Source organism: Aquarana catesbeiana, linkage group LG04, assembly GCF_042186555.1.
Source record: "Aquarana catesbeiana isolate 2022-GZ linkage group LG04, ASM4218655v1, whole genome shotgun sequence".
Classification (NCBI taxonomy): Eukaryota; Metazoa; Chordata; class Amphibia; order Anura; family Ranidae; genus Aquarana; species Aquarana catesbeiana.
In genome coordinates, this window is record NC_133327.1 from 350,316,484 (window position 1) to 350,341,152 (window position 24,669).

The window sequence follows — 24,669 nt, forward strand, 5'->3', positions numbered from 1 at the left end:
GGTTTACAATGATCTGGACACATACAGACAACAAATTATTTTTGGTGTCTGCTTTAGGGTAGCAGCTTTCGTATATATTTGCACCCTTTCAGATTTAGAAATAAGAAACACAATCTTTAACAAAATCTTTAGAGACCTAAAAAGCTAAAAATCCATAGACAAGGTTAGACAGGTGTTCTTTAATACACATGATAAATGAGACCATTCCATAGTTACTAGATCAGACCTTTCCCTTCCAATGTCTCAAATACTGTACTGGTTTTAAGGAAATCCGAGGAGGTAACCTGGAAAGCACAGACTATTTCAATCTCAAGCTATTGAGGCACAAGGCAGGGAGCACATCTGTACTTTGTCCTCCACCCCTCCTAACCGATGATCCTTCATACAGAATTTAAAAGCAGTCCATGTGAAAGCTTACCTTTAACTTTTCTCCTTGTATCCTCATCTGCTGTTTTAGTTGTTGGGTTGTTGAATGCTTTTAAAATTCCAGACTGTATGCGCTGCAGCAGGGAAAGATCAACATTTTAATCAATAACAACTAAAATTAGGCTTTAACTTAATAGCACAATGCAACACTATTACAAATCAGGTTAGCCTCAATGTGATGCCATATAAGTGTTGTTGCAAAGCTATGATCAGGTCTGGTCATTATTTGGTACACATGCATACATTATCCATCAGCATTAACAAACACTTTTGTTTTTAAAGTGAAAAAGCATATATAGATAGTCTTTAGATGTACCCTAGGCATACTGATTTTGTCATGTATATGAAGAGGGGTGTCGTCGTAAAACAACGCAAACTCCTTTTTTAAGTTAAAGTCATTATGCATTTTAATCTATTTTCTACTATTTTCTTTTATTTTAGGATGTCATGATGGAAAATTTGATGCATTCTTTTACATTTACACATTAGATGCAATATCGGTCTGATCTGAGCAGGTAAAAGTGAAACTGTAGCGATATAATCAAGCCATATGTGCATGAGCCCTTAGCATGGTAAGCAGCAAATAAATGGTGTTGTGTAGAATATAAGGCTCCTTTCACATCTATGCAAGTTGCTTTTCAGCGTTTCTGCAGTGCTTTTTGCTGTGTTTTCTGCTGTATTTTTTTTACTGCGATTTGCAGGTTTTTTTTTGCTTTACATTCACTGTATATAGCCGGTTGCTAAGGAATGAGCTGGGGAGGCCGGCCGGCCACCACATCCTTAACAACCAATGAGTCATCAGCTGTCAGCGGGTTCCCAGCTAACAGCTGACTGTAAAAAAAAGATTTGCCGGCATTAAAAACATTGATAAAAAATTGGCATGGGCTCCCCCCCAAAAAAAAACCATACCAGACCCTTCGGTCTGCCCCCCCCCAAAAAAAAAGAGAAAGGGGGGCGAGAGAGCGCCCCCCCCTTCCTGAACCATACCAGGCCACATGCCCTCAACATGGGGGGGCTCTGGACCCCCCCACCCCAAAGCACCTTGTCCCCCGTGTTGATGGGGACAAGGACCTCATCCCCACAACCCTGGGCTGTGGTTGTGAGGGTCTGCCAGCAGGGGGCTTATCGGAATCTGGAAGCCCCCTTAAACAACCCCTACCCATTCACCCCAAAAGAGTAGTGTAGTGTAGACAAAGAGTTTTTGACAAGTCCTTTATAACTGAGACTGACCCGCTGAAAATAAAAAAAAAAACGATCATCCTCCGACAGACTCCCGTCTTTCTGTCCGCTCCAATGTTGATATTTCTTATATAACTATGGAGTGTGGCCATCGGGTGATGTCATCTGCAGACCCCCGCCCTTTTGACATCACCGACCCACCATACCCCTGACGTCAGAGCAGACAGAAAGGCGGGAGCCAGTTAGAGGATGATCTTTTTTTTTAAATTTTCAGCAGGTCAGTGGCGGCGGCAGAGGAAGAAGCAGAGGAAGAAAAGCAGAGGAAGAAGAAGAGCGGAGGAAGAAGAAGAGCGGAGGAAGAAGAAGAGCGGAGGAAGAAGAAGAGCGGAGGAAGAAGAAGAGCGGAGGAAGAAGAAGAGCGGAGGAAGAAGAGGAGCAGAGATAACATTTTTAATAAAGGACTTGTCAAAAACTGTCTAGTTTTTTGTCACACTACAATACTTTTTTTTGGGTGAATGGGTAGGGGTACCCAAAAGTACCCCATATCCATTCATATGGTTGAGGGGGCTGAGATCTGGGGGGCCCCTTGTTAAAGGGGGCTTCCAGATTCCAATAAGCCCCCTGCCCACAGACCCCCACAACCACAGCCTAGGGTTGAGGGGATGAGGCCCCTGTCCCCATAGGTACAAGGTGCTTTGGGGTGGGTAGGGAGGCAGGGCTTCCCCCTCGATTCAGAGCACCCACCAACCCATGTTGAGGGCATGTGGCCTGATATGGTTCAGGAGGGGCGCTCGCTCGTCCCCCCCTTTCCTGGCCTGCCAGGCTGCATACTCAGATAAGGATCTGGTATGGATTTTGGGAGAAACCCTACGCCATTTTTTCTTGAATTTTTTAAAATCCGGCCCGCTCCTTAGCAACTGGCTACATACAGTGAATGTAAAAAAAAAAAAAAAAAAAAACCCTAAAAAAACCAAATCGCAATAAAATCACGGTTAGAACACGGTACTTGCATTTTGGATGCGTGTCTATTACATGCAAAATGCTGCTGGGAAAAAAGTCCCGGACCCTTTCCTAAAACGCAGGGGCACAAAAATGCACTGATGTGAACATGTTCCATAGAAACTACATGTTAAAAAAAAAAAATGTCCTGCATTTCTGCAAAAAGCAGTAAAAAACACATTGGGGTGAATGGAGCTTTAGGCTAAAGTTACACAGACTATTTGTACTAGCCCAATCAAACATATATAATTTCTAGCGATTAACACAAATAAGTAATAATTAATCATTAAACAGAGGCATCATGTGACACCCTATAGCAGGGATATGCAATTAGCGGACCTCCAGCTGTTGCAAAACTACAAGTCCCATCATGCCTCTACCTCTGGGTGTCATGCTTGTGGCTGTCAGAGACTTGCTATGCCTCATGGGACTTGTAGTTCTGCAACAGCTGGAGGTCTGTTAACTGCATATGCCTGCCCTATGGTGTAAGCTACATAAGTAGCATATACTACAATCAATTGCACACAACTGAAGCGATGTAATATCATTGCTACTACAGGCTTCCTGTATAGTGTACACCACAGAGAACCATATATTCCATCTGTTTAGTGATTATTTGCTACTCTTAGCATTTATTTGCTAGCAACACTGATCATTTTAGATGCAAAATTACACCTACTTCAGCATTAAAGAAAAATACCTACTTTTTTCCAGCACTCACATAACTGTAGTCATATATTTGCACGTTATTTTTTGCTACTGTTAGTGGCAATCGCTTTAAGAATAAATAAATAGATAAATAAATATATTATTTATTTATTTTTTAACCAATAATTACGCAGCAAGTAACATGCTACAAAGGAACACTACAGATATTAGGTTCTTTTTTTTGTGAAGGTTTATGTTTATTTTGGAAGTGTGATGTTTAAGGTAGACTATTACACAGGACAAGAAGCATCTGTAAACTTACATAATGTCAGATTATCAAATGGTTTGGCCTTATTCAAAACAGTATAGGCAGAAAAGTTCAGGACTTAAAGCTACCAGCAAACAGAGTTTACTGAAGCCAGAGTGGCATTATATGGGATCTGACTGGTTGCTATCAGTACTACACTTTTAATTCTTTTACTTTTAATTAATTGTTTTTTTTTTTTTTTATAAATAGCTACAGCAGTGCTAACATGTATAAATAGGTTTGGAATAGCAGGAGCAGGTTTTGGAGAGTGCCATTCTGAAAAACACTTCAAAGTTTTCATCCAACCCTTATTTAGTACAGGGAACACCTCTTTTCGGTTCTATATAAAATGATTGGTCACATTTAAAAATATAAACACCATATTAAAAAAACGTACTATTTAACTTATTATCAATGCCCTCACAGAACTCCAATATATATTCATTCATTATATGTTCACTTCTGAAACACTGGCTTCAAATTGTGAAGCGAAATGTTATACTCTTGCATCAAGCAGCCCAAACAGTTTATGAATATAAGCTCAACAATTAAGAGCTGCACATTCGCTATGCCTATTTGAGTTAGACGAGGTTTCAAAAAGCAGCAAAAAACTGGCCTCAACTACAAACTGAAGTCCCCTTCAGAGAATCTGTCTCAATTGTGTAACAAGTGGCCTTTATTTACAAGCAAGAAAATGAAAAAAATGAAGAAAGGCAGGAATGTGGAGCTTCAAGGAAAGCAATTATTAAATGTTATGTTTGTTACAATACAGCTAAGGGTCAATCTTCACTTACATTTTGAAGACTCAGGTCTCAAGGTCTGACACCTGGTTCAATTTGTCAATTTAATAGGTGGAAGACCTTAAAGCCTACATCTGGAATTTAAAATACCCAAATTTAATTTGTTTGTCCTAATACACAGAGATGTAGGCCAGCCATACAATCTTGTAAATTGGAGTTTTGATACAGCAATCTATCCTTTATTAAGGGAAATTGTTGCTCTTGGAAGAAGTACTTATTATTTAAGCAAAACGTAAGAAAAAAAGCTATTTACAGATAAAATACATACAGGAGAGCTCTTTTGCCCACCAAAAGATTTCTATTTCTGTGCAACCAGTCCTGAGAATTACACAGATCAGCTGCAAAACACAGACTTGTCTGGCAGGGGTGAAGACCTGATTTTTCACTGCTACAGTTAACACTTACAGTACAGGTCTTGTCCCTCCCCTAGCCTGTGACTAGATACTGCAAAGAGAAGCAGCAGACTGAACAGATCATTTGTCACTCTACTTATCTGTCACTCTGCTCTCTCCTCCTCTCATGCTCCTTTTTAGTACATAAGCGCTGCTGCACAGCTGACCGATTCCTCATGCTGCTTCTTCCTCTCCCTGTCTGAGCTTTTCAGAGTATACATACAGAGTGTGCAAGGGGCTGATTGTAGGCAAACTTCTCATGTAACCCTTGAGGACTCCTTCTCGACTCTCTCCCTAGTCTACCCCTTGGCTGTTAGCATGTCACCTCCCTTCTCTTAAGGATCACCCACTCATTGGTCCTACACTGGCGTGTTTCCGAGAGGTCAACTTGAAGCATGGCCTTTTCTTGGTTGGCGGGCCCATGACGCCTGTTGGCTTTAATCCGTACTTCCCACCAGGGATGTCCGACAAGTTGGTAATGGATGCAGCTCCCAACCCCTTCCTCTGTGCTCACCATTTCTTCTGCATTGGTAAAGTATTGGCCAAACACTCCTTTACCGCTCTGGTCCTACCTTCAGGTGCGCCACTTGCTTCGCTCCTTGGACCATTTGAGCACAGTTTATCGACCCCTTGCTCCCTACGAGAGCTTGTGTTCCAAGCAGGGCTCGAATCCTGCGGGAAAGACTTTCCTGTACTTTTTGCACAGCAGGAACGCTGTTCCCGTTAGCAGCTGCGTCCTGGCTGGGAGTCGGGAGTGGGTGATGGATAGCCTTCACTGCCCCTGCACAGCTCCCCCAGTTCTGCCTGCTGCCTGGCTCTCGGTGACTGACATAGAGCAGTGGCAACAGATCAGAAGTAAATGGGGGGGGCGGGGCACGAGTGAAGTGCGAGGCTGGCTGTGTCTTTGTGCCTGGATCCCTCCTGTGTGTCCTGGTCCCCAGGTCCCTCCCTCCCTTGCGGTATGGACTCAGCCAAGCGAATGTGTGCTGACCAAACCATGAGTACCAGCTACTCTCCTCTCTGCCTGGCTCAGTAGTACAGAGGGCTACGATCCGTGTTCCTCTGATCATGCCAGGCTATCTGCACCCCACCTCCACCTCCGACAGTCTCCACTGTCCTCTACGTCTCTCCTGGCCCTACGCAGGAGCCCTCTTTTCTTCCTGCACCGCCTATCTACCCTGCACCACTCACCCCATACTGATCTACCCTTCAGAACCCTGCACCCCTCACTGTTGACTCTGTCCCCACCCCATCGAACCATGCCCCCTCACTGTTCACCCTGCCCCCACCCCATAGAACACTGCACCCCTCACTATTCACCCTGCCCCCATCCCATGGAACCCTGCCCCTTCACTATTCATCCACCCCATGGAACCCTGCCTCCTCACTATTCACCCTGCCCCCACCCCATGGAACCCTGCCCTCCTCACTGTTCACCCTGCTCCCACCCCATGGACACCTGCCCCCCTCACTATTCACCCTGCCCCCCCCAGAACTCTGCCCCCCTCACTGTTCACCCTGCCCCCACCCCACCTCATAGAACCCTGCACCCCTCACTAAACACCCTGCCCCCTCTCATAGAACAATGCACCCCTACTATACACCCTGCCCCCACCTCATAGAGCATTGCACCCCTTACTATACACCCTGCCCACACCTCAGAGCACTGCTCCCCTTATAACTCTGTGCTATTAGTCTCTGACCCCATCTCTTGTAGTAGGGCTTCAGTTTCTTGTGTAAAAGAGGAGATAGGTATGGCTCTGTTCTTATTAAGAGGTGACTTACAACCTCTAAATACTATTTACCTTAGGGTGAATTTATTGATAGAGGCTGCAGCTCCTCATTTTTCCATTTTCACCATAAGCGGGGGGGGGGGGGGGTCTCTAATAATTTTTTTCACTTCAGTCTCTTGTATCATGTCTGTACACTCTCTGACCATATCCTGTAGCATGTCCGCACACTCTCTGCCCATCTCCTGTATTATGTCTGCACAGTCTCTGACCGTCTCCTGTACCATGTCCGCACCCTCTCTGACCATCTCTTGTATCAAGTCCGCACACTCTTTGACTATCTCCTGTAGCATTGTCTGCACATGGAGTATGTGTTTATATCTACCTATATATATATATATAAATTAAAAAAAAAAAAATATATATATATATATATATATATATATATATATATATATATATATATATACACACACACACACACACACACACACACACACACACACACACACACACACACACATACACATTTTTAATTTTGAGGTAGGGGGGAATCTTGGGTGAGTCCCCACACTTTTTTTCCCAGGACTTGACTCCTGGTTCCAAGAACACAGCAAGAAGTCTCACTGAAAATGACAGAAGGCTAGGGACCTGCTGTATTCTCTCAAACACAGTTGGCATAGTACTTTTTTTTCCTCACTGAAAAGGGAACAATGAGTGTCCAACTCTAGCAGATCAATAACCTTGATGGCTGATTCTTGCTTAATTGCAAACAATGCTTCAATAGAAAGCATAGCTTGCAAGGACAGGCAATATACAGCCACCAACTAACTTTGGCAGGTTATCCTTTCAGGAACCCTTCCACTGAAAACTGATGACAGAGTAATGCCCTGTACACACGATAGGATTTTCCGACAACAAAATCCATGTTTTTTTCCCGACGGATGTCCGACATTCTGAACGTCAAGAACGCGGTGACGTACAACACGTAAGATGACCCGAGAAAAACTAAGTTCAATAGCTAATGCAGCTCTTCTGCTTGATTCCGAGCATACGTGGAACTTTGTGCGTCAGAATTGTGTACACACAATCGGAATTTACGACAACGGATTTTGTTGTCATACAATTTGAGATCCAGATCTCAAATTTTGTGTGTCGGAAATTCCGATGGAAAATGTCCGATGGAGCCTACACGTGGTCGGAATTTCCGACAAGCTCCCACAGAACATTTTCAGTTGAAAAATCCTATCGTGTGTACGGGGCATGAAGCTTTGTACACACAATAAGAATATTGCACGAATGATTGTCCGCTTTTTCTTTTGCATGCTAGTCTCATATTGAAAATGAATAGGTTACTAAACTTACGAAAATTCTCGTACAACAGAATACAACTTCGGAAGTGATGTAATGTATTTTACTGTAATGTATTCTTTCATTTCCTAGCACGTATGGTCTTGGTCACAAATTTTTTGCATACAAATAAATTTCTGTTATTGTACTAGAAAACTTTTTGTGCTTGTCCCTTTGGATATTTCTGCATAAACTGTTGCGATCGTCTCTCGAAAGCTGTGTACTAATAATCAGATTATCAGATGATCGCTCTGAAAGTGGTATTTTTCACATGAGTGTTGGATAAAGATAAGATACAGAATCCATAAATGCTATGAATTAAATTACAGTACATAACTATACATAATTACAGTATCTCATAAAAGTGAGTACACCCCTCACCAGGGGAGGGCTGGCAGCCTTAGGCCTGGGGGGTAAGTCCAGTCAAGTGGCCCATTGAACCACCGAATCAGCTCACCATCCATCCACAAAGAGAGAGAGAGAGAGAGAGAGAGACTGCTCCACATTGCAATGCCCCAGAAAGAGAGAGAGAGACCGCTTGACAAAGCCTGCCCAGAGGGAGAGACCGCTTGACACTGCCAGCCCAGAGAGAGCGACCACTTGACACTGCCTGCACAGAAAGAGAGAGAGAGACTGCTTGACACTGGCTGCCCAGAGAGAGAGACAGACCGCTTGACACTGGCTGCCCACAGAGAGAGACAGACCGCTTGACACTGCCTGCCCAGAGAGAGAGACCCGCTTGACACTGCCTGCCCAGAGAGAGAGACCCGCTTGACACTGCCTGCCCAGAGAGAGAGACCCGCTTGACACTGCCTGCCCAGAGAGAGAGACCCGCTTGACACTGCCTGCCCAGAGAGAGAGACCCGCTTGACACTGCCTGCCCAGAGAGAGAGACCCGCTTGACACTGCCTGCCCAGAGAGAGAGACCCGCTTGACACTGCCTGCCCAGAGAGAGAGACCCGCTTGACACTGCCTGCCCAGAGAGAGAGACCCGCTTGACACTGCCTGCCCAGAGAGAGAGACCCGCTTGACACTGCCTGCCCAGAGAGAGAGACCCGCTTGACACTGCCTGCCCAGAGAGAGAGACCCGCTTGACACTGCCTGCCCAGAGAGAGAGACTGCTTGACAACGCCTGCCCAGAGAGAGAGACCGCTTGACAACGCCTGCCCAGAGAGAGAGACCGCTTGACAACGCCTGTCCAGAGAGAGAGACCGCTTGACAACGCCTGCCCAGAGAGATTCCGCTTGACACTGCCTGCCCAGAGAGAGACCGCTTGAAACTGCCTGCCCAGAGAGAGACCGCTTGACACTGCCGGCCCAGAGAGAGAGAGAGACCGCTTGACACTGCCTACCCAGAGAGAGAGACCGTTTGACACTGCCAGCACAGAGAGAGACCATTTGACACTGCCTTCACAGAGAGAGAGAGAGAGACTGCTTGACACTGCCTGCCCACAGAGAGAGAGACCACTTGACACTGCCTGCCCAGAGAGAGAGAGAGACCGCTTGACACTGCCTGTACAGAGAGAGAGAGAGAGAGAGAGACCGTTTGACACTGCCTGCCCAGAGAGAGAGACTGCTTGACACTGCCTGCCCAGAGAGAGAGAGACCGCTTGACACTGCCTGCCCAGAGAGAGAACGCTTGACACTGCCAGCCCAGAGAGAGAGACTGCTTGACACTGCCTACCCAGAGAGAGAGACCGCTTGACACTGCCTACCCAGAGAGAGAGACCGCTTGACACTGCCTACCCAGAGAGAGAGACCGCTTGACACTGCCTGACCAGAGAGAGAGACCGTTTGACACTGCCTGCACACACAGAGAGACCGTTTGACACTGCCTGTACAGAGAGAGAGAGAGGCTGTTTGACACTGCCTGCACACACAGAGAGACCGTTTGACACTGCCTGCCCAGAGAGAGAGAGAGAGAGAGACTGCTTGACACTGCCTGCCCAGAGAGAGAGAGAGACCGTTTGACACTGCCTGCCCAGAGAGAGAGAGAGACCGCTTGACACTGCCTGCCCAGAGAGAGACCGCTTGACGCTGCCTGCCCAGAGAGAGACCGCTTGACGCTGCCTGCCCAGAGAGAGACCGCTTGACGCTGCCTGCCCAGAGAGAGACCGCTTGACGCTGCCTGCCCAGAGAGAGACCGCTTGACGCTGCCTGCCCAGAGAGAGACCGCTTGACGCTGCCTGCCCAGAGAGAGACCGCTTGACGCTGCCTGCCCAGAGAGAGACCGCTTGACGCTGCCTGCCCAGAGAGAGACCGCTTGACGCTGCCTGCCCAGAGAGAGACCGCTTGACGCTGCCTGCCCAGAGAGAGACCGCTTGACGCTGCCTGCCCAGAGAGAGACCGCTTGACGCTGCCTGCCCAGAGAGAGACCGCTTGACGCTGCCTGCCCAAAGAGAGACCGCTTGACGCTGCCTGCCCAGAGAGAGACCGCTTGACGCTGCCTGCCCAGAGAGAGAGACCACTTGACACTGCCTGCCCAGAGATAGAGACCGCTTGACACTGCCTGCCCAGAGACCACTTGACACTGCCTGCACAGAGAGACCACTTGACACTGCCTGCACAGAGAGAGAGAGAGACCGCTTGACACTGCCTGCACAGAGAGAGAGACCACTTGACACTGCCTGCACAGAGAGAGACCATTTGACACTGCCTGCACAGAGAGAGAGACTGCTTGACACTGCCTGCCCAGAGAGAGAGAGACCGTTTGACACTGCCTGCCCAGAGAGAGAGAGAACGCTTGACACTGCCTGCCCAGAGAGAGAGAGAGACCGCTTGACACTGCCTGCACAGAGAGAGAGACCACTTGACACTGCCTGCCCAGAGAGAGAGAGACCATTTGATACTGCCTGCACAGAGAGACTGCTTGACACTGCCTGCACAGAGAGAGAGACCATTTGATACTGCCTGCACATAGAGAGAGACTGCTTGACACTGCCTGTACAGAGAGAGGGACCACTTGACACTGCCTGCCTAGAGAGAGAGACCGCTTGACACTACCTGCCCAGAGCGAGAGACTGCTTGACACTGCCTGTACAGAGAGAGAGAGACCGCTTGATACTGCCCGCACAGAGAGAGAGACTGCTTGACACTGCCTGCCCAGAGAGAGAGACCGTTTGACACTGCCTGCCCACAGAGAGAGAGACCGCTTGACACTGCCTGCCCAGAGAGAGAGAGAGAGACCGCTTGACACTGCCTGTACAGAGAGAGAGAGAGAGAGAGAGAGACCGTTTGACACTGCCTGCCCAGAGAGAGAGAGAGACTGCTTGACACTGCCTGCCCAGAGTGAGAGAGACCGCTTGACACTGCCTGCCCAGAGAGAGAACGCTTGACACTGCCAGCCCAGAGAGAGAGACCATTTGACACTGCCTACCCAGAGAGAGAGACCGCTTGACACTGCCTACCCAGAGAGAGAGACCGCTTGACACTGCCTACCCAGAGAGAGAGACCGCTTGACACTGCCTACCCAGAGAGAGAGACCGCTTGACACTGCCTGACCAGAGAGAGAGACCGTTTGACACTGCCTGACCAGAGAGAGAGAGAGGCCGCTTGACACTGCCTGCCCAGAGAGAGAGACCGTTTGACACTGCCTGCACACACAGAGAGACCGTTTGACACTGCCTGTACAGAGAGAGAGAGAGACCGTTTGACACTGCCTGCCCAGAGAGAGAGAGAGAGAGAGAGACTGCTTGACACTGCCTGCCCAGAGAGAGAGAGAGACCGCTTGACACTGCCTGCCCAGAGAGAGACCGCTTGACGCTGCCTGCCCAGAGAGAGACCGCTTGACGCTGCCTGCCCAGAGAGAGACCGCTTGACACTGCCTGCCCAGAGACCACTTGACACTGCCTGCACAGAGAGACCACTTGACACTGCCTGCACAGAGAGAGAGAGAGACCGCTTGACACTGCCTGCACAGAGAGAGAGACCACTTGACACTGCCTGCACAGAGAGAGAGACCACTTGACACTGCCTGCACAGAGAGAGACCATTTGACACTGCCTGCACAGAGAGAGAGACTGCTTGACACTGCCTGCCCAGAGAGAGAGAGACCGTTTGACACTGCCTGCCCAGAGAGAGAGAGAACGCTTGACACTGCCTGCCCAGAGAGAGAGAGAGACCGCTTGACACTGCCTGCACAGAGAGAGAGACCACTTGACACTGTCTACCCAAAGAGAGAGACCGTTTGACACTGCCTGCACAGGGAGAGAGAGATCGCTTGACACTGCCTGCCTAGAGAGAGACCGTTTGACACTGCCTGCACAGAGAGAGAGAATGCTTGACACTGCCTGCCCAGAGAGAGAGAGACCACTTGACACTGCCTACCCAGAGAGAGAGACCGCTTGACACTGCCTACCCAGAGAGAGAGACTGCTTGACACTGCCTACCCAGAGAGAGAGACTGCTTGACACTGCCTACCCAGAGAGAGAGACCGTTTGACACTGCCTGCACACACAGAGAGATCGTTTGACACTGCCTGTACAGAGAGAGAGAGAGACCGTTTGACACTGCCTGCCCAGAGAGAGAGAGAACCCTTGACACTGCCTGCCCAGAGAGAGAGAGAGACCGCTTGACACTGCCTGCACAGAGAGAGAGACCACTTGACACTGCCTGCCCAGAGAGAGAGACTGCTTGACACGGTCTACCCAAAGAGAGACCGTTTGACACTGCCTGCCTAGAGAGAGAGACCGTTTGACACTGCCTGCACAGAGAGAGAGAATGCTTGACACTGCCTGCCCAGAGAGAGAGAGACCACTTGACACTGCCTACCCAGAGAGAGAGACCGCTTGACACTGCCTACCCAGATAGAGAGACCGCTTGACACTGCCTACCCAGAGAGAGAGACCGCTTGACACTGCCTACCCAGAGAGAGAGACCGCTTGACACTGCCTACCCAGAGAGAGAGACCGCTTGACACTGCCTACCCAGAGAGACCGTTTGACACTGCCTGACCAGAGAGAGAGAGAGGCCGCTTGACACTGCCTGCCCAGAGAGAGAGACCGTTTGACACTGCCTGCACACACAGAGAGACCGTTTGACACTGCCTGTACAGAGAGAGAGAGAGAGAGAGAGAGAGAGACCGTTTGACACTGCCTGCCCAGAGAGAGAGAGAGAGAGAGACTGCTTGACACTGCCTGCCCAGAGAGAGAGAGAGAGAGACCGCTTGACGCTGCCTGCCCAGAGAGAGACCGCTTGACGCTGCCTGCCCAGAGAGAGACCGCTTGACGCTGCCTGCCCAGAGAGAGAGACCACTTGACACTGCCTGCCCAGAGATAGAGACCGCTTGACACTGCCTGCCCAGAGACCACTTGACACTGCCTGCACAGAGAGACCACTTGACACTGCCTGCACAGAGAGAGAGAGAGAGACCGCTTGACACTGCCTGCACAGAGAGAGAGACCACTTGATACTGCCTGCACAGAGAGAGACCATTTGACACTGCCTGCACAGAGAGACCGCTTGACACTGCCTGCCCAGAGACCACTTGACACTGCCTGCCCAGAGAAAGAACGCTTGACACTGCCTGCCCAGAGAGAGAGAGAGACCGCTTGACACTGCCTGCACAGAGAGAGAGACCACTTGACACTGCCTGCCCAGAGAGAGAGACTGCTTGACACTGCCTACCCAGAGAGAGAGACCGTTTGACACTGCCTGCACAGGGAGAGAGAGATCGCTTGACACTGCCTGCCTAGAGAGAGAGAGACCGTTTGACACTGCCTGCCCAGAGAGAGAGACCGTTTGACACTACCTGCACAGAGAGAGAGAGAGCGTTTGACACTGCCTGCCCAGAGAGAGAAAGAACGCTTGACACTGCCTGCCCAGAGAGAGAGAGAGACCGCTTGACACTGCCTGCACAGAGAGAGAGACCACTTGACACTGCCTGCCCAGAGAGAGAGACTGCTTGACACTGCCTACCCAAAGAGAGAGACCGTTTGACACTGCCTGCACAGGGAGAGAGAGATCGCTTGACACTGCCTGCCTAGAGAGAGAGACCGTTTGACACTGCCTGCCCAGAGAGAGAGACCGTTTGACACTACCTGCACAGAGAGAGAGAATGCTTGACACTGCCTGCACAGAGAGAGAGACCATTTGATACTGCCTGCACAGAGAGAGAGACTGCTTGACACTGCCTGTACAGAGAGAGGGACCACTTGACACTGCCTGCCTAGAGAGAGAGACCGCTTGACACTGCCTGCCTAGAGAGAGAGACCGCTTGACACTACCTGCCCAGAGCGAGAGACTGCTTGACACTGCCTGTACAGAGAGAGAGAGACCGCTTGATACTGCCCGCACAGAGAGAGAGACTGCTTGACACTGCCTGCCCAGAGAGAGAGACCGTTTGACACTGCCTGCACAGAGAGAGAGAGAGAGACCGCTTGACACTGCCTGCACGGAGAGAGAGAGACCATTTGATACTGCCTGCACAGAGAGACTGCTTGACACTGCCTGTACAGAGATAGAGAGAGAGATCGCTTGACACTGCCTGCACAGAGAGAGAGACCATTTGATACTGCCTGCACAGAGAGAGAGACTGCTTGACACTGCCTGTACAGAGAGAGGGACCACCTGACACTGCCTGCCTAGAGAGAGAGACCGCTTGACACTGCTTGCCTAGAGAGAGAGACCGCTTGACACTGCCTGCCTAGAGAGAGAGACTGTTTGACACTACCTGTCCAGAGTGAGAGACTGCTTGACACTGCCTGTACAGAGAGAGAGAGAGACCGCTTGATACTGCCTGCACAGAGAGAGAGAGACTGCTTGATACTGCCTGCACAGAGAGAGAACGCTTCACGCTGACTGAATAGAAAGAGAGACCGCTTCACATCCCTGCACACAGAGAGAGAGAGAGAGAGAGAGAGAGAGAGAGAGAGACCGCTTGACACAGCCCGCACAGAGAGAGAGAACCACACTACCGCAGAGTAGCTGAGAGTCACAGGGAGCGCAGCAGGCTAAACACGCAAGTCCTGCTGTGTCCCTGGGTACAACCACCAGATTCCCCAGGCTGCAGGCTCCTACTGTGTCAATTGCGGGTAGTGAGAAAAGCACATGCAGGCCAAGGCCAGTGCACCGGCCATATTAAGGGCATTGTGGGCTTGGTTCTGCAGTGGAGCAGGTTTAGGAGTGGCAGGGATATGATGTAAGTAACGTCATATCCCAGCTCTCAACTTAATGGCCACCCTCCTGTGATTCCAGGAGCCTGTGCTGGCTTGTGCCCAGACTTGGTCGCAGCCACAATTGCATCCCTGCCCTCTCGGCCCAGCCCGCCTCCTGCCCCTCACATATTTGTAAATATTTTATTATATGTTTTCATGTGACAACACTGAAGAAATGACACTTTGCTACAATGTAAAGTAGTGAGTGTACAGCTTGTATAACAGTGTAAATTTGCTGTCCCCTCAAAATAACTCAACACACAGTCATTAATGTTTAAACCGCTGGCAACAAAAGTGAGTACACCCCTAAGTGAAAATTTCCAGATTGGGCCCAACTAGCCTTTTTCCCTCCCCGGTGTTATGTGACTCATTAGTGTTACAAGTTCTAAGGTGTGAATGGGGAGTAGGTGTGTTAAATTTGGTGTTATCGCTCTCACTCTCGCATACTGGTCACTGGAAGTTCCACATGGCACCTCATAGCACAAACAGGCCTCGCCATGGTCGACCATAGAGTGCACGTGCTCAGTGTCATATCCAGAGGTTGTCTTTGGGAAATAGACCTATGAGTGCTGCCAGCATTACTGCAGAGGTTGAAGGGATGGGGGGGTCAGCTTGTCAGTGCTCAGACCATACGCAGCACACTGCAAATTGGTCTGCATGGCTGTCATCCCAGAAGGAAGCCTCTTGTAAAGATATTGCACAAGAAAGCCCACAAACGGTTTGCTGAAGACAATCAGACTAAGGTCATGGATTACTGGAACCATGTCCTGTGGTCTGATGAGACCAAGACAAACTTATTTGGTTCAGATGGTGTCAAGCGTGTGTGGAGGCAACCAGGTGAGGAGTACAAAGACAAGTGTGTCTTGCCTACAGTCAAGCATGGTGGTGGGAGTGTCATGGTCTGGGGAACTACAGTTTATTGAGGGAACCATGAATGCCAACATGTACTGTGACGTACTGAAGCAGAGCATGATCCCCTCCCTTCTGAGACTGGGCTGCAGGGCAGCATTCCAACATAACAACCCCAAACATGTCCAAGACGACCACTGCCTTGCTAAAGAAGCTGAGGGTAAAGTTGATGGACTGGCCAAGCATGTCTCCAGACCTAAACCCTATTGAGCATCTGTGGGGCATCCTCAAACAGAAGGTGGAGAAGCGCAAGGTGTCTAACATCCACCAGTTCCGTGGTGTTGTTATGGGGGAGTGGAAGAGGACTCCAGTGGCAACCTGTGATGCTCTGGTGAAATCCAGAGGGTTAATGCAGTGCTGGAAAATAATGGTGGCAACACAAAATATTGACACTTTGAGCCCAATTTGGACATTTTCACTTAGCGGTGGACTCATTTTTTTGCCAACGATTTAGAAATTAATGGCTGTGTGTTGTTATTTTGAGGGGACAGCAAATTTACACTGTTATACAAGCTGTACACTCACTACTTTACATTGTAGCAAAGTAATTTCTTCAGTGTTGTCATATGAAAAGATATAACAAAATATTTAAACAAATGTGAGGGGTGTACTCACTTTTGTGAAATACTGTATATTAAAACACCTTTCAGATTACAAGGAGATTACTCCAATGTTTTTAATGCCTTAAACTAGAGCTGCACGATTAATCGTCAAGAATCGTTATCGCAATTTTTTTCCCCGTTGCGATCTTGACAAAAGTGTTTCACGATTCTGGCTATGCAAAGAATTCTCTCTGCTCTTCTGAAGCCACAGCTGTCAAAAGAAAGGAAGAAAAAAAACGGGCAGTCTGCCAAGAATCAAAACATTCTTTAGCAGTGGTACTAAGTATAAACATTGTAACAATTGGTCAAAGGAATAGACTTTGTGTGTAAGTGAGGAAAGTTTAACCACTTAAACACTAAACCTTTTTCTGACATTTGTTGGTTTCAAGTTAAAATAATTTTTTTTGCTAGAAAATTACTTAGAACCCCCAAACATTATATATATTTTTTTAGTAGAGACCCTAGAGAATAAAATGGTGGTTGTTGCAATATTTTATGGCACACTGTATTTGCGCAGCGGTCTTTCAAATGCAATTTTTTTTTGGGAAAATATTACTTTAATGAATTAAAAAAAAAACTAACCAGTAAAGTTAGCCCATTTTTTTTTTGTATAATGTGAAAGATTTTACGTTGCGAGAATCTTGATCTTTTTATTCTAAGCAAAAAATTGTGATTCTCATTTTGGCCAGAATCGTGCAGCTCTACCTTAAACTCCAAGCTCAAAGCTCTATCTAGCTGTTTTATCAGCCCCTCTCTTCCTCCTATAACCCTCACCCCAGCTCAATGACCAGTTTACAGTATTTAACTTTTAAACATTATTTAACTTTTGACTCCCTTGACCAAATACTACATATTCTGCTAAACTATTGCCTGATTTAGCAATAATGAATATCACTGTGTTATTGTTTGTTGACAGTCCAAAAATCATTCCTACTAAGCCAGTTCATTATTGGGCACATATTTAATAGTCCACTTTAAAGTGGATGTAAACCCAATGTCATCCTTTCTCTTTCAATGTTTTTATTGAAATCAAGTTTTAACAGATAACAAGGTTCACATTGATACAGGTTTTGTGTCAACAGTAATGTTACAATAGTGAATCTCAAATTAGCGTGAATGGCTCATTATATAACTGTACTAGAGCTAAGGTCCCCACCCTATCCATTCCTATCCATAAACAAACTGATGGTTGATGAGACGCCTAACACACATGGAAGATAGTACAGTGAAATTCCCTGAAGAGGGACTATCATGTGATGTAATTCAATTTCCCAACTTGGAGTTATAACAGAAAACTTAGGTTTTAAGTATACTCTAGGTTTAATATACTGTAGAGCCCGATGTCATGCGTGTGGGAACCCCACTATGGGGACAAAGTAAAAGTTTGTATGTAGAAATAAAAGAAAAGGAAAGGGGGAAAGAAAGAAAAGGAAGAGAAGAAAAGGAGAAGTAGAATGTGCAAACGATCTCCACGCTCCCGACCGCTGACCCCCCCCTCGCCCCTCACGGTGACTGAAGATATTTAATTCAAGGGTTCCAAACCCTTTCAAATCTATCTTGTTGGTCGCGAAGAATACTAGTTAATTTTTCATTTATCATGATCCAAGAAATTTTGTTTTTAACTAATGCCAAATTTATCAGGGGGGTTTTCCATGCTCGCGCTATGGTTATCTTAGCTGCTAGGAGGATAAAAAAGATAAGGGATCTGAGGTGCCTGGGTAGTTAAAAATTCTTATCCAAAATCTCTTGACTTTCGGACATATCCACCAGGTGTGGAGCATTGTGCCCTCTTGGCCACACCTCCTGAAACAGAGAGGCGATGCATCTGGGTGGATTTTGGCCATCTGTGTCGGAACTAGGTACCATCGTGACAATACCTTATAGTTCACCTCTACTAGAGGAGTGTTCAAAATTCCCTTGTGCACCATGGTTGACCACTTGGACCAAACGTCCTCATCAATCGTCTCCCCCAGGTCAGCCTCCCAAGCTAATTGGTAGGAAAGTTTAGAGCCCTGGTCTGTTAGTAAAACATACAACTCTGAAATACTACCTCGCGTTCCAGGCCCTCTTAAGCATTTATTTTCGTTGGACGTTCTAGTGGTGATGTCCCCCTGGTCTCTACATAGTGAACATAAATAATGAGTAATTTGGGAGAGTCAAAAGGTCTCGGCCGGGGGCATGTCTAGAGTGTCTCGAAAGTAGGAGGGTTTTCTGATGCCCCTATGATCTATGAAATGTGCTATCTTGTACAAGCCTTTATTGATCCCAATGTCATCCTTTCTAAACTACTGCCATAGGGGTTATCTATAAAGATATACATGCCTCCTGCATGTATCTTTACCTGTCAAATGTCTCCCCTCTGTCTGTTATTAGACCCGAAAAACTGCATATTCTGTGGGTCGGTCTGTTGTCTGGAGCTCGGTGGGTGGAGTCGTGATGTCAGTAGACTCCCCGCCCACCTCTACACTCCTTGTCAATATGCATTTTTCTCCTGTGTATTTCTAACACTGAACTTCTGCTGAACTTCTGCTATGATCTCTAACATCCAGTGAAAAGAGAGGAAAGTAACCACATGACTTCAGCATGCCAAATCATGCTGCGGTGTGGAATAGCCAATCCTTGCAGAGCTGCTGAAGAAAGAAAAAAATAATGCCTGTGTCTTAGGCTGTCACTCACAGCAAGGGGGAGTATTTGACAAAGTTTTTCTCTGTTTGTCAAGATTTTTCTCACTGAACAATAAAAGAGGATTGCTCAGAGATGGATTAACTCTGTGTGGCAAGACTGGGCTCAAATGATAGGAAATCTTATACTCTACAGTATGATAAAAAACAAAAAAATTCGGGTTTACATCAACTTTAATGTAGAGCATTTTGCTGTATATTTTTACTGTTCAGTAGGTTAGCGTTTGGCCTTGAATGAAAGGCATTCTTTTAACTAGCTAGTGCTCCAGCTGCACTATAGATAATCTACTGATGGCATTTCACCCCACAAATGCTGGGTTTAGGTTATTACCGATATATTCTGACCCGCACCCACACACTTCAGCTACAATTATAAAAAGCTCCCAGCATACAAAGCTTCCCTATGGAAATAGCTGCCGTTAGGTGTTTTGTAAGGAACTATGCACTATAAGAGGATAACCTCTTCCAAGGCTTAAAGTAAAAAATTAACAAGTAGTCAACCGCTGGGCAATTTACTGAAATGAATAGCCTAAAAAAGGATTTAGTACTATAATTAACCCCCTCCGTTGGTATTAGTGAGTTAAACCATTTATTTGAGTCAAGCAAAACAGTATAACTGAAGAGTAATGGGGGTGGGCAGGATAGTAAATAACAGTACAAATACACAGTTATATATATATTTTTTTGCTAATTTATCTGCTGATACGATTAACATAACATAAAAACCAACTATTCTACTACAAACAAGCTAATATTTGTTAATCTTCAAAAAAAAAAAAAAAAAAGAAAAAAAAAGGAAGTCTATCTTTAAAAATAAATAAATACATAAATAGACCATTTTATTTGATAAGATAAAATGATGATTTCACACGTAAAAAAACTGTATTCAGTTTAATTTTTTTTTTGTGAAAATAATGCGGACATGCTCTAGAATATTTTCTAAAATGCATCAACATTGATGTTCTGAATAAGATCGTATAAAGGCCAACGTTTCCCCTAGATAAAGCATTTTTTCAGATCCATCCATTGTAGTTTTGTTACAAAGCTTGTCATTTGAAGGACTGATGGAAATAGTGAACAAAGCACTTCAAGTAAGGTAACCTGCAGAACTGAGCAGCATAATGGAAAATCAACTCTGAACAGTGTGGTTTATTATGTCAAAAGCTTTTGTGGCCCAAAGATAGATAAATATCATCCATGATAAGTGGGTTAATATTAACACATATTTCACTAGATGCTGGAGTCCATTGTCTATGCTTTTAATCCTTTTCTCTTTAAAGTGACATTAAAAGTTTTTATAAAGTTGTCAGGCTGGTTTGATGGTGGGGGCCACCTGGTTGTTGCCCTTGGATATTGCCTTATCCCCTATCTTGTTTAAGACTCATCTTAATTTTCAATCTAGGGCTTCTTCGGGGACTCCCCACCACATTATTATTTCGATCACCTCACCATTTATTTTCTGCTGTTACGATATGGACACACATGTTGGGCATTGCTCTGTTTATTGTCACTATACTTGCATTTAATCTGTTTTGCCTTTGTAGTTTTGCCAGGGGTATAAGTGCCCTATCCATGCTCTCAGTCACCCCCCCCCCCCCCCATTAGGAAGGTCCCCTGGCGAGGGACTTTCTGATCTGCACAGTTGCAGCCGGGACGATGGCCCTACGGGTGCGATGTTTCTTTCCCCCTGGAACTGCTCTCCTCTTAATGGGTTTGTTCCTCCAACTGAGGTACCATGTTTTCTTCTTTCTAGGTTCTTATTTTCAGGAAGCTGTAGGGGAGCAAGGTGAATCTTGGTCTAGGCTTTAGGATCTCCCTATACTTTTATAATGACTGGTAATTTGAAAATATTGACAAATAATGTAAGGGGCCTTTGCCCTCATGACCTTTGATCAATGGTTTCATGCCCCATCCCCAAGGCCAGAGGGGTTTCGATAACTATACGGAAATCGTGCCCCTTCTCCCTCTCATCCATTCTGGCTGATCCAGAGGGCCGTTTTATATTTATTAAGGGGACTCTGTACGATCATAAACATACATTCACCAATATCTATGCTCCCAACTCCCACACAGTTTGTTTTCTTTCTACGATTCTCCAGGACTTCAGGGAAGGTTTTCTGGTTTTGGGCGGAGATTTCAATCTTATGCTGGACCCTGCATTGGGCACCTCTTCAGGTAAAACCTGCTTATCTTTTAGGGCTCTTAAACACGTAAAGCAACTACTACGTGCCCTACACCTGGTGGACAGCTGGCGTGTAATGCATGTCAGGGACAAGGATTACAGCTACTATTCCAAAACCTTTGACACCTATTCCCACCTAGACTTATTGCTGGTTGACCAATTTTACCTAAACAATGTTTTATCCTCCACTACTGAAGCTATCACAATTTCTGATCATTCCCCAGTGATGGTGACCCTCCGTCAGGTTACTACCCAAAAGCTAGAGAGGACATGGAGACTTAACGAGTCCCTTCTGGAAATAAGTCTGTCTCTGAGGCCATCTCCCGATCTTTGGCATCTTATTTTGAAACTAACGCACCCGGGGAGGTGCCCAATCAAGCGATATGGAAGGCCCATAAGGCCGTCATTGGGGCGGAATGGATTGCCCATGGTTCCAGTGTCAAAAAAGAAAAACAGAAAGAAATCACAGACCTTTTGAAGAAAATGTATGCCCTTGAAGTCAAACATAAGAGACGCTTTGACCCTGAGGATGCCCAACACTTGGAGATACCGCGGCTTAATCTCTCCCAGTGTTTAGACCTCAGGGCCAAGGATAAACACCGGTATTATGAATATCGCTTCTATAAACAAGGGAATAAGTGTGGCCGGTTGCTGGCAAGGCAATTAAAGAAACAAAAGGACTCGCATCATGTCCAAAGCCTGACTGTCCACAATAGACAAATAGTTGATACCAACTCTATAGCAGCTGCGTTTAATCAATTCTACGCTTCCCTGTATAACATCTCTCATCCTCCTCTTCCGAGGGGTGAGGGACTACCTCATGTTGACAGCATCTGGGCCTACCTTAGAAACTCTGAACTGCTGGACCCTACCTTCTTAGGTTCTGGAAGAATTAGAGAACCCAATCTCCATTGAGGAACTGGGCAAAGTTGTGGCTGGTACATCGCCAGGCAAAAGCCCCAGGCCGTGACGGCTTTACGAAGGCCATTTAAAAAAAATTCCTTTCCACACTGGTCACTCCTCTCTGTAGCAACTTCAATTTGATTACTAGTTCAAATCCTCTGCCCCCAAAGCCCTGCTGGCATGTGATGGTTTTGCCAAAACCAGGGAAAGCCCCTTAGTGCTGCACTAACTAGAGACCCATTTCCCTGTTAAACTCTGACACCTAGGTACTGGATAAAAATTTGGCTCTTCACCTCCAAGACCACATTGAGATATCAGTCCACCCAGACCAGACAGGTTTTATGGTGGGTCCTGAGACAACACTATTTGGACCTTACATGGGGCACAGAAAGGGCTGAATCAGAAACCCTGTGCAGTTTTAGCAATGGATGCTGAAAAAGCCTTTAACAGGGTGAATTAGGCCTAGATGACGGAGGTATTGAGGGGATTGGGGCTGGGTAACCGCATGATGGGATGGGTTCTTGCTCTCTATAGGGAACCTATGGCTAGGGTCAAAGTCAACAGTATGCTCTCCAATTATTTTAGCATACGCAATGGGACTAGGCAGGGATGCCCCCTGTCCCCTTTGCTGTTTGCCCTGCTCTTAGAGCCCTTTCTAAGGACAGTCCGGGGAAATATAGATATTCCCAGGATCCATATTGATTCCATGGAACACAAACTATCTGTCTATGCAGGTGACCTCTAATTTTTCCTCTCAAGCCCCCAAGTTTCTTTAACGGTGTTGTTGTCCGAAGTGCATAAATTTGACCTTCTATCTAGCTTTAAAATACATTTTGGATTTTGGGAATTCTGAGCTACTGCCCATTCACATTCCCCCTATTTACAATCTTCCTTCCCTTTTGTTTGGCGAACAGACTCCCTACCTTACTTGGGCACACACATCTACCCTGACCAGAAAGTTCTTTATGACCTCAACTATGGCACTCTGTTAACGGGAATATTGGGAGAACTACAAGTCTGGAGAGGACATCCCTTGACATGGTTCGGGAGGATAAATGTCCTTAAGATGACAATCCTGCCCAGAATAATCTATATCCTATATACCGTACCAATAACCCTACCACAGACCTTTAAGCATCTATGCAGAGCATTCCTGACCTTTGTGTGGAAGGACAAACACCCTATATTAGTCCACGATCTTCTCCGCAGACACAAACTGGATGGTGGCGCTGATATACAGTATCTCACAAAAGTACACCCCTCACTTTTTGTAAATATTTTATTATAACTTTTCATGTGACAACACTGAAGAAATGTCACTTTGCTACAATGTAAAGTGGTAAGTGTACAGCTTGTATAACAGTGTCAATTTGCTGTCCCCTCAAAATAACTCAACACACAGCCATTAATGTCTAAACCACTGGCAACAAAAGTGAATACACCCCTAAGTGAAAATGTCCAAATTTGGCCCGTGTCAGTATTTTGAGTGGCCACCACTATTTTCCAGCACTGCCTTAACCCTCTTGGGCAAGGAGTACACCAGAGCTTCACAGGTTGCCACTGGAGTCCTCTTCCACTCCTGCATGACGACATCACTGAGCTGGTGGATGTTAGAGACCTTGCGCTCCTCCACCTTCCATTTGAGGATGTCCCACAGATGCTCAATAAGGTTTAGGTCTGGAGACATGCTTGGCCAGTCCATTACCTTTACCCTCAACTTCTTTAGCAAGGCAGTGGTCGTCTTGGAGGTGCGTTTTGGGTCGTTGTGTTGGAATACTGCCCTGCAGCCCTGTCTTCGAAGCAAGGGCATCATGCTCTGCTTCAGTATGTCACAGTACATGTTGGCATTCATGGTTCCCTCAATTAACTATAGCTCCCCACTGCCTGCAGCACTCATGCAGCCCCAGACCATGACACTCACACCACCATGCTTGACTGTAGGCAAGACACACTTGTCTTTGTACTCCTCACCTGGTTGCCGCCACACACGCTTGACACCATCTGAACCAAATAAGTTTATCTTGGTCTCATCAGACTACAGGACATGGCTCCAGTAATCCATGTCCTTAGTCTGCTTGTCTATAGCAAGCTGTTTGCAGGCTTTCATCTTTAGAAGAGGCTTTCTTCTGGGACGACAGCCATGCAGGCCAACTTGATGCAGTGCGCGGCGTATGGTCTAAACACTGACAGGCTGACCCCCCCCCACCCTTACAACCTTTGCAGCAATGCTTGCAGCACTTATATGTCTATTTCCCAAAGACAACCTCTGGATACGACATTGAGCACGTGCACTCAACCTCTTTGGTCGACCATGGCGAGGCCTGTTCTGAGTTGAACCTGTCCTGTTAAACCGCTGTATGGTCTTGGCCAACGTGCTGCAGCTCAGTTTTAGAGTCTTGGCAATCTTC

At 46.7% G+C, this 24,669-nt stretch overlaps 1 protein-coding gene across 1 annotated transcript in view; it reads right to left on the reverse strand.

Moving 5' to 3' along the window:
• USP45 (ubiquitin specific peptidase 45) overlaps positions 1–24,669 on the reverse strand; it is a 317,389-nt gene that overhangs the window by 62,643 nt on the left and 230,077 nt on the right. The window contains exon 10 of the mRNA XM_073626986.1: positions 419–500. Coding sequence (XP_073483087.1) covers positions 419–500 — 82 coding nt within the window. The remainder of the gene's footprint in view (positions 1–418; positions 501–24,669) is intronic.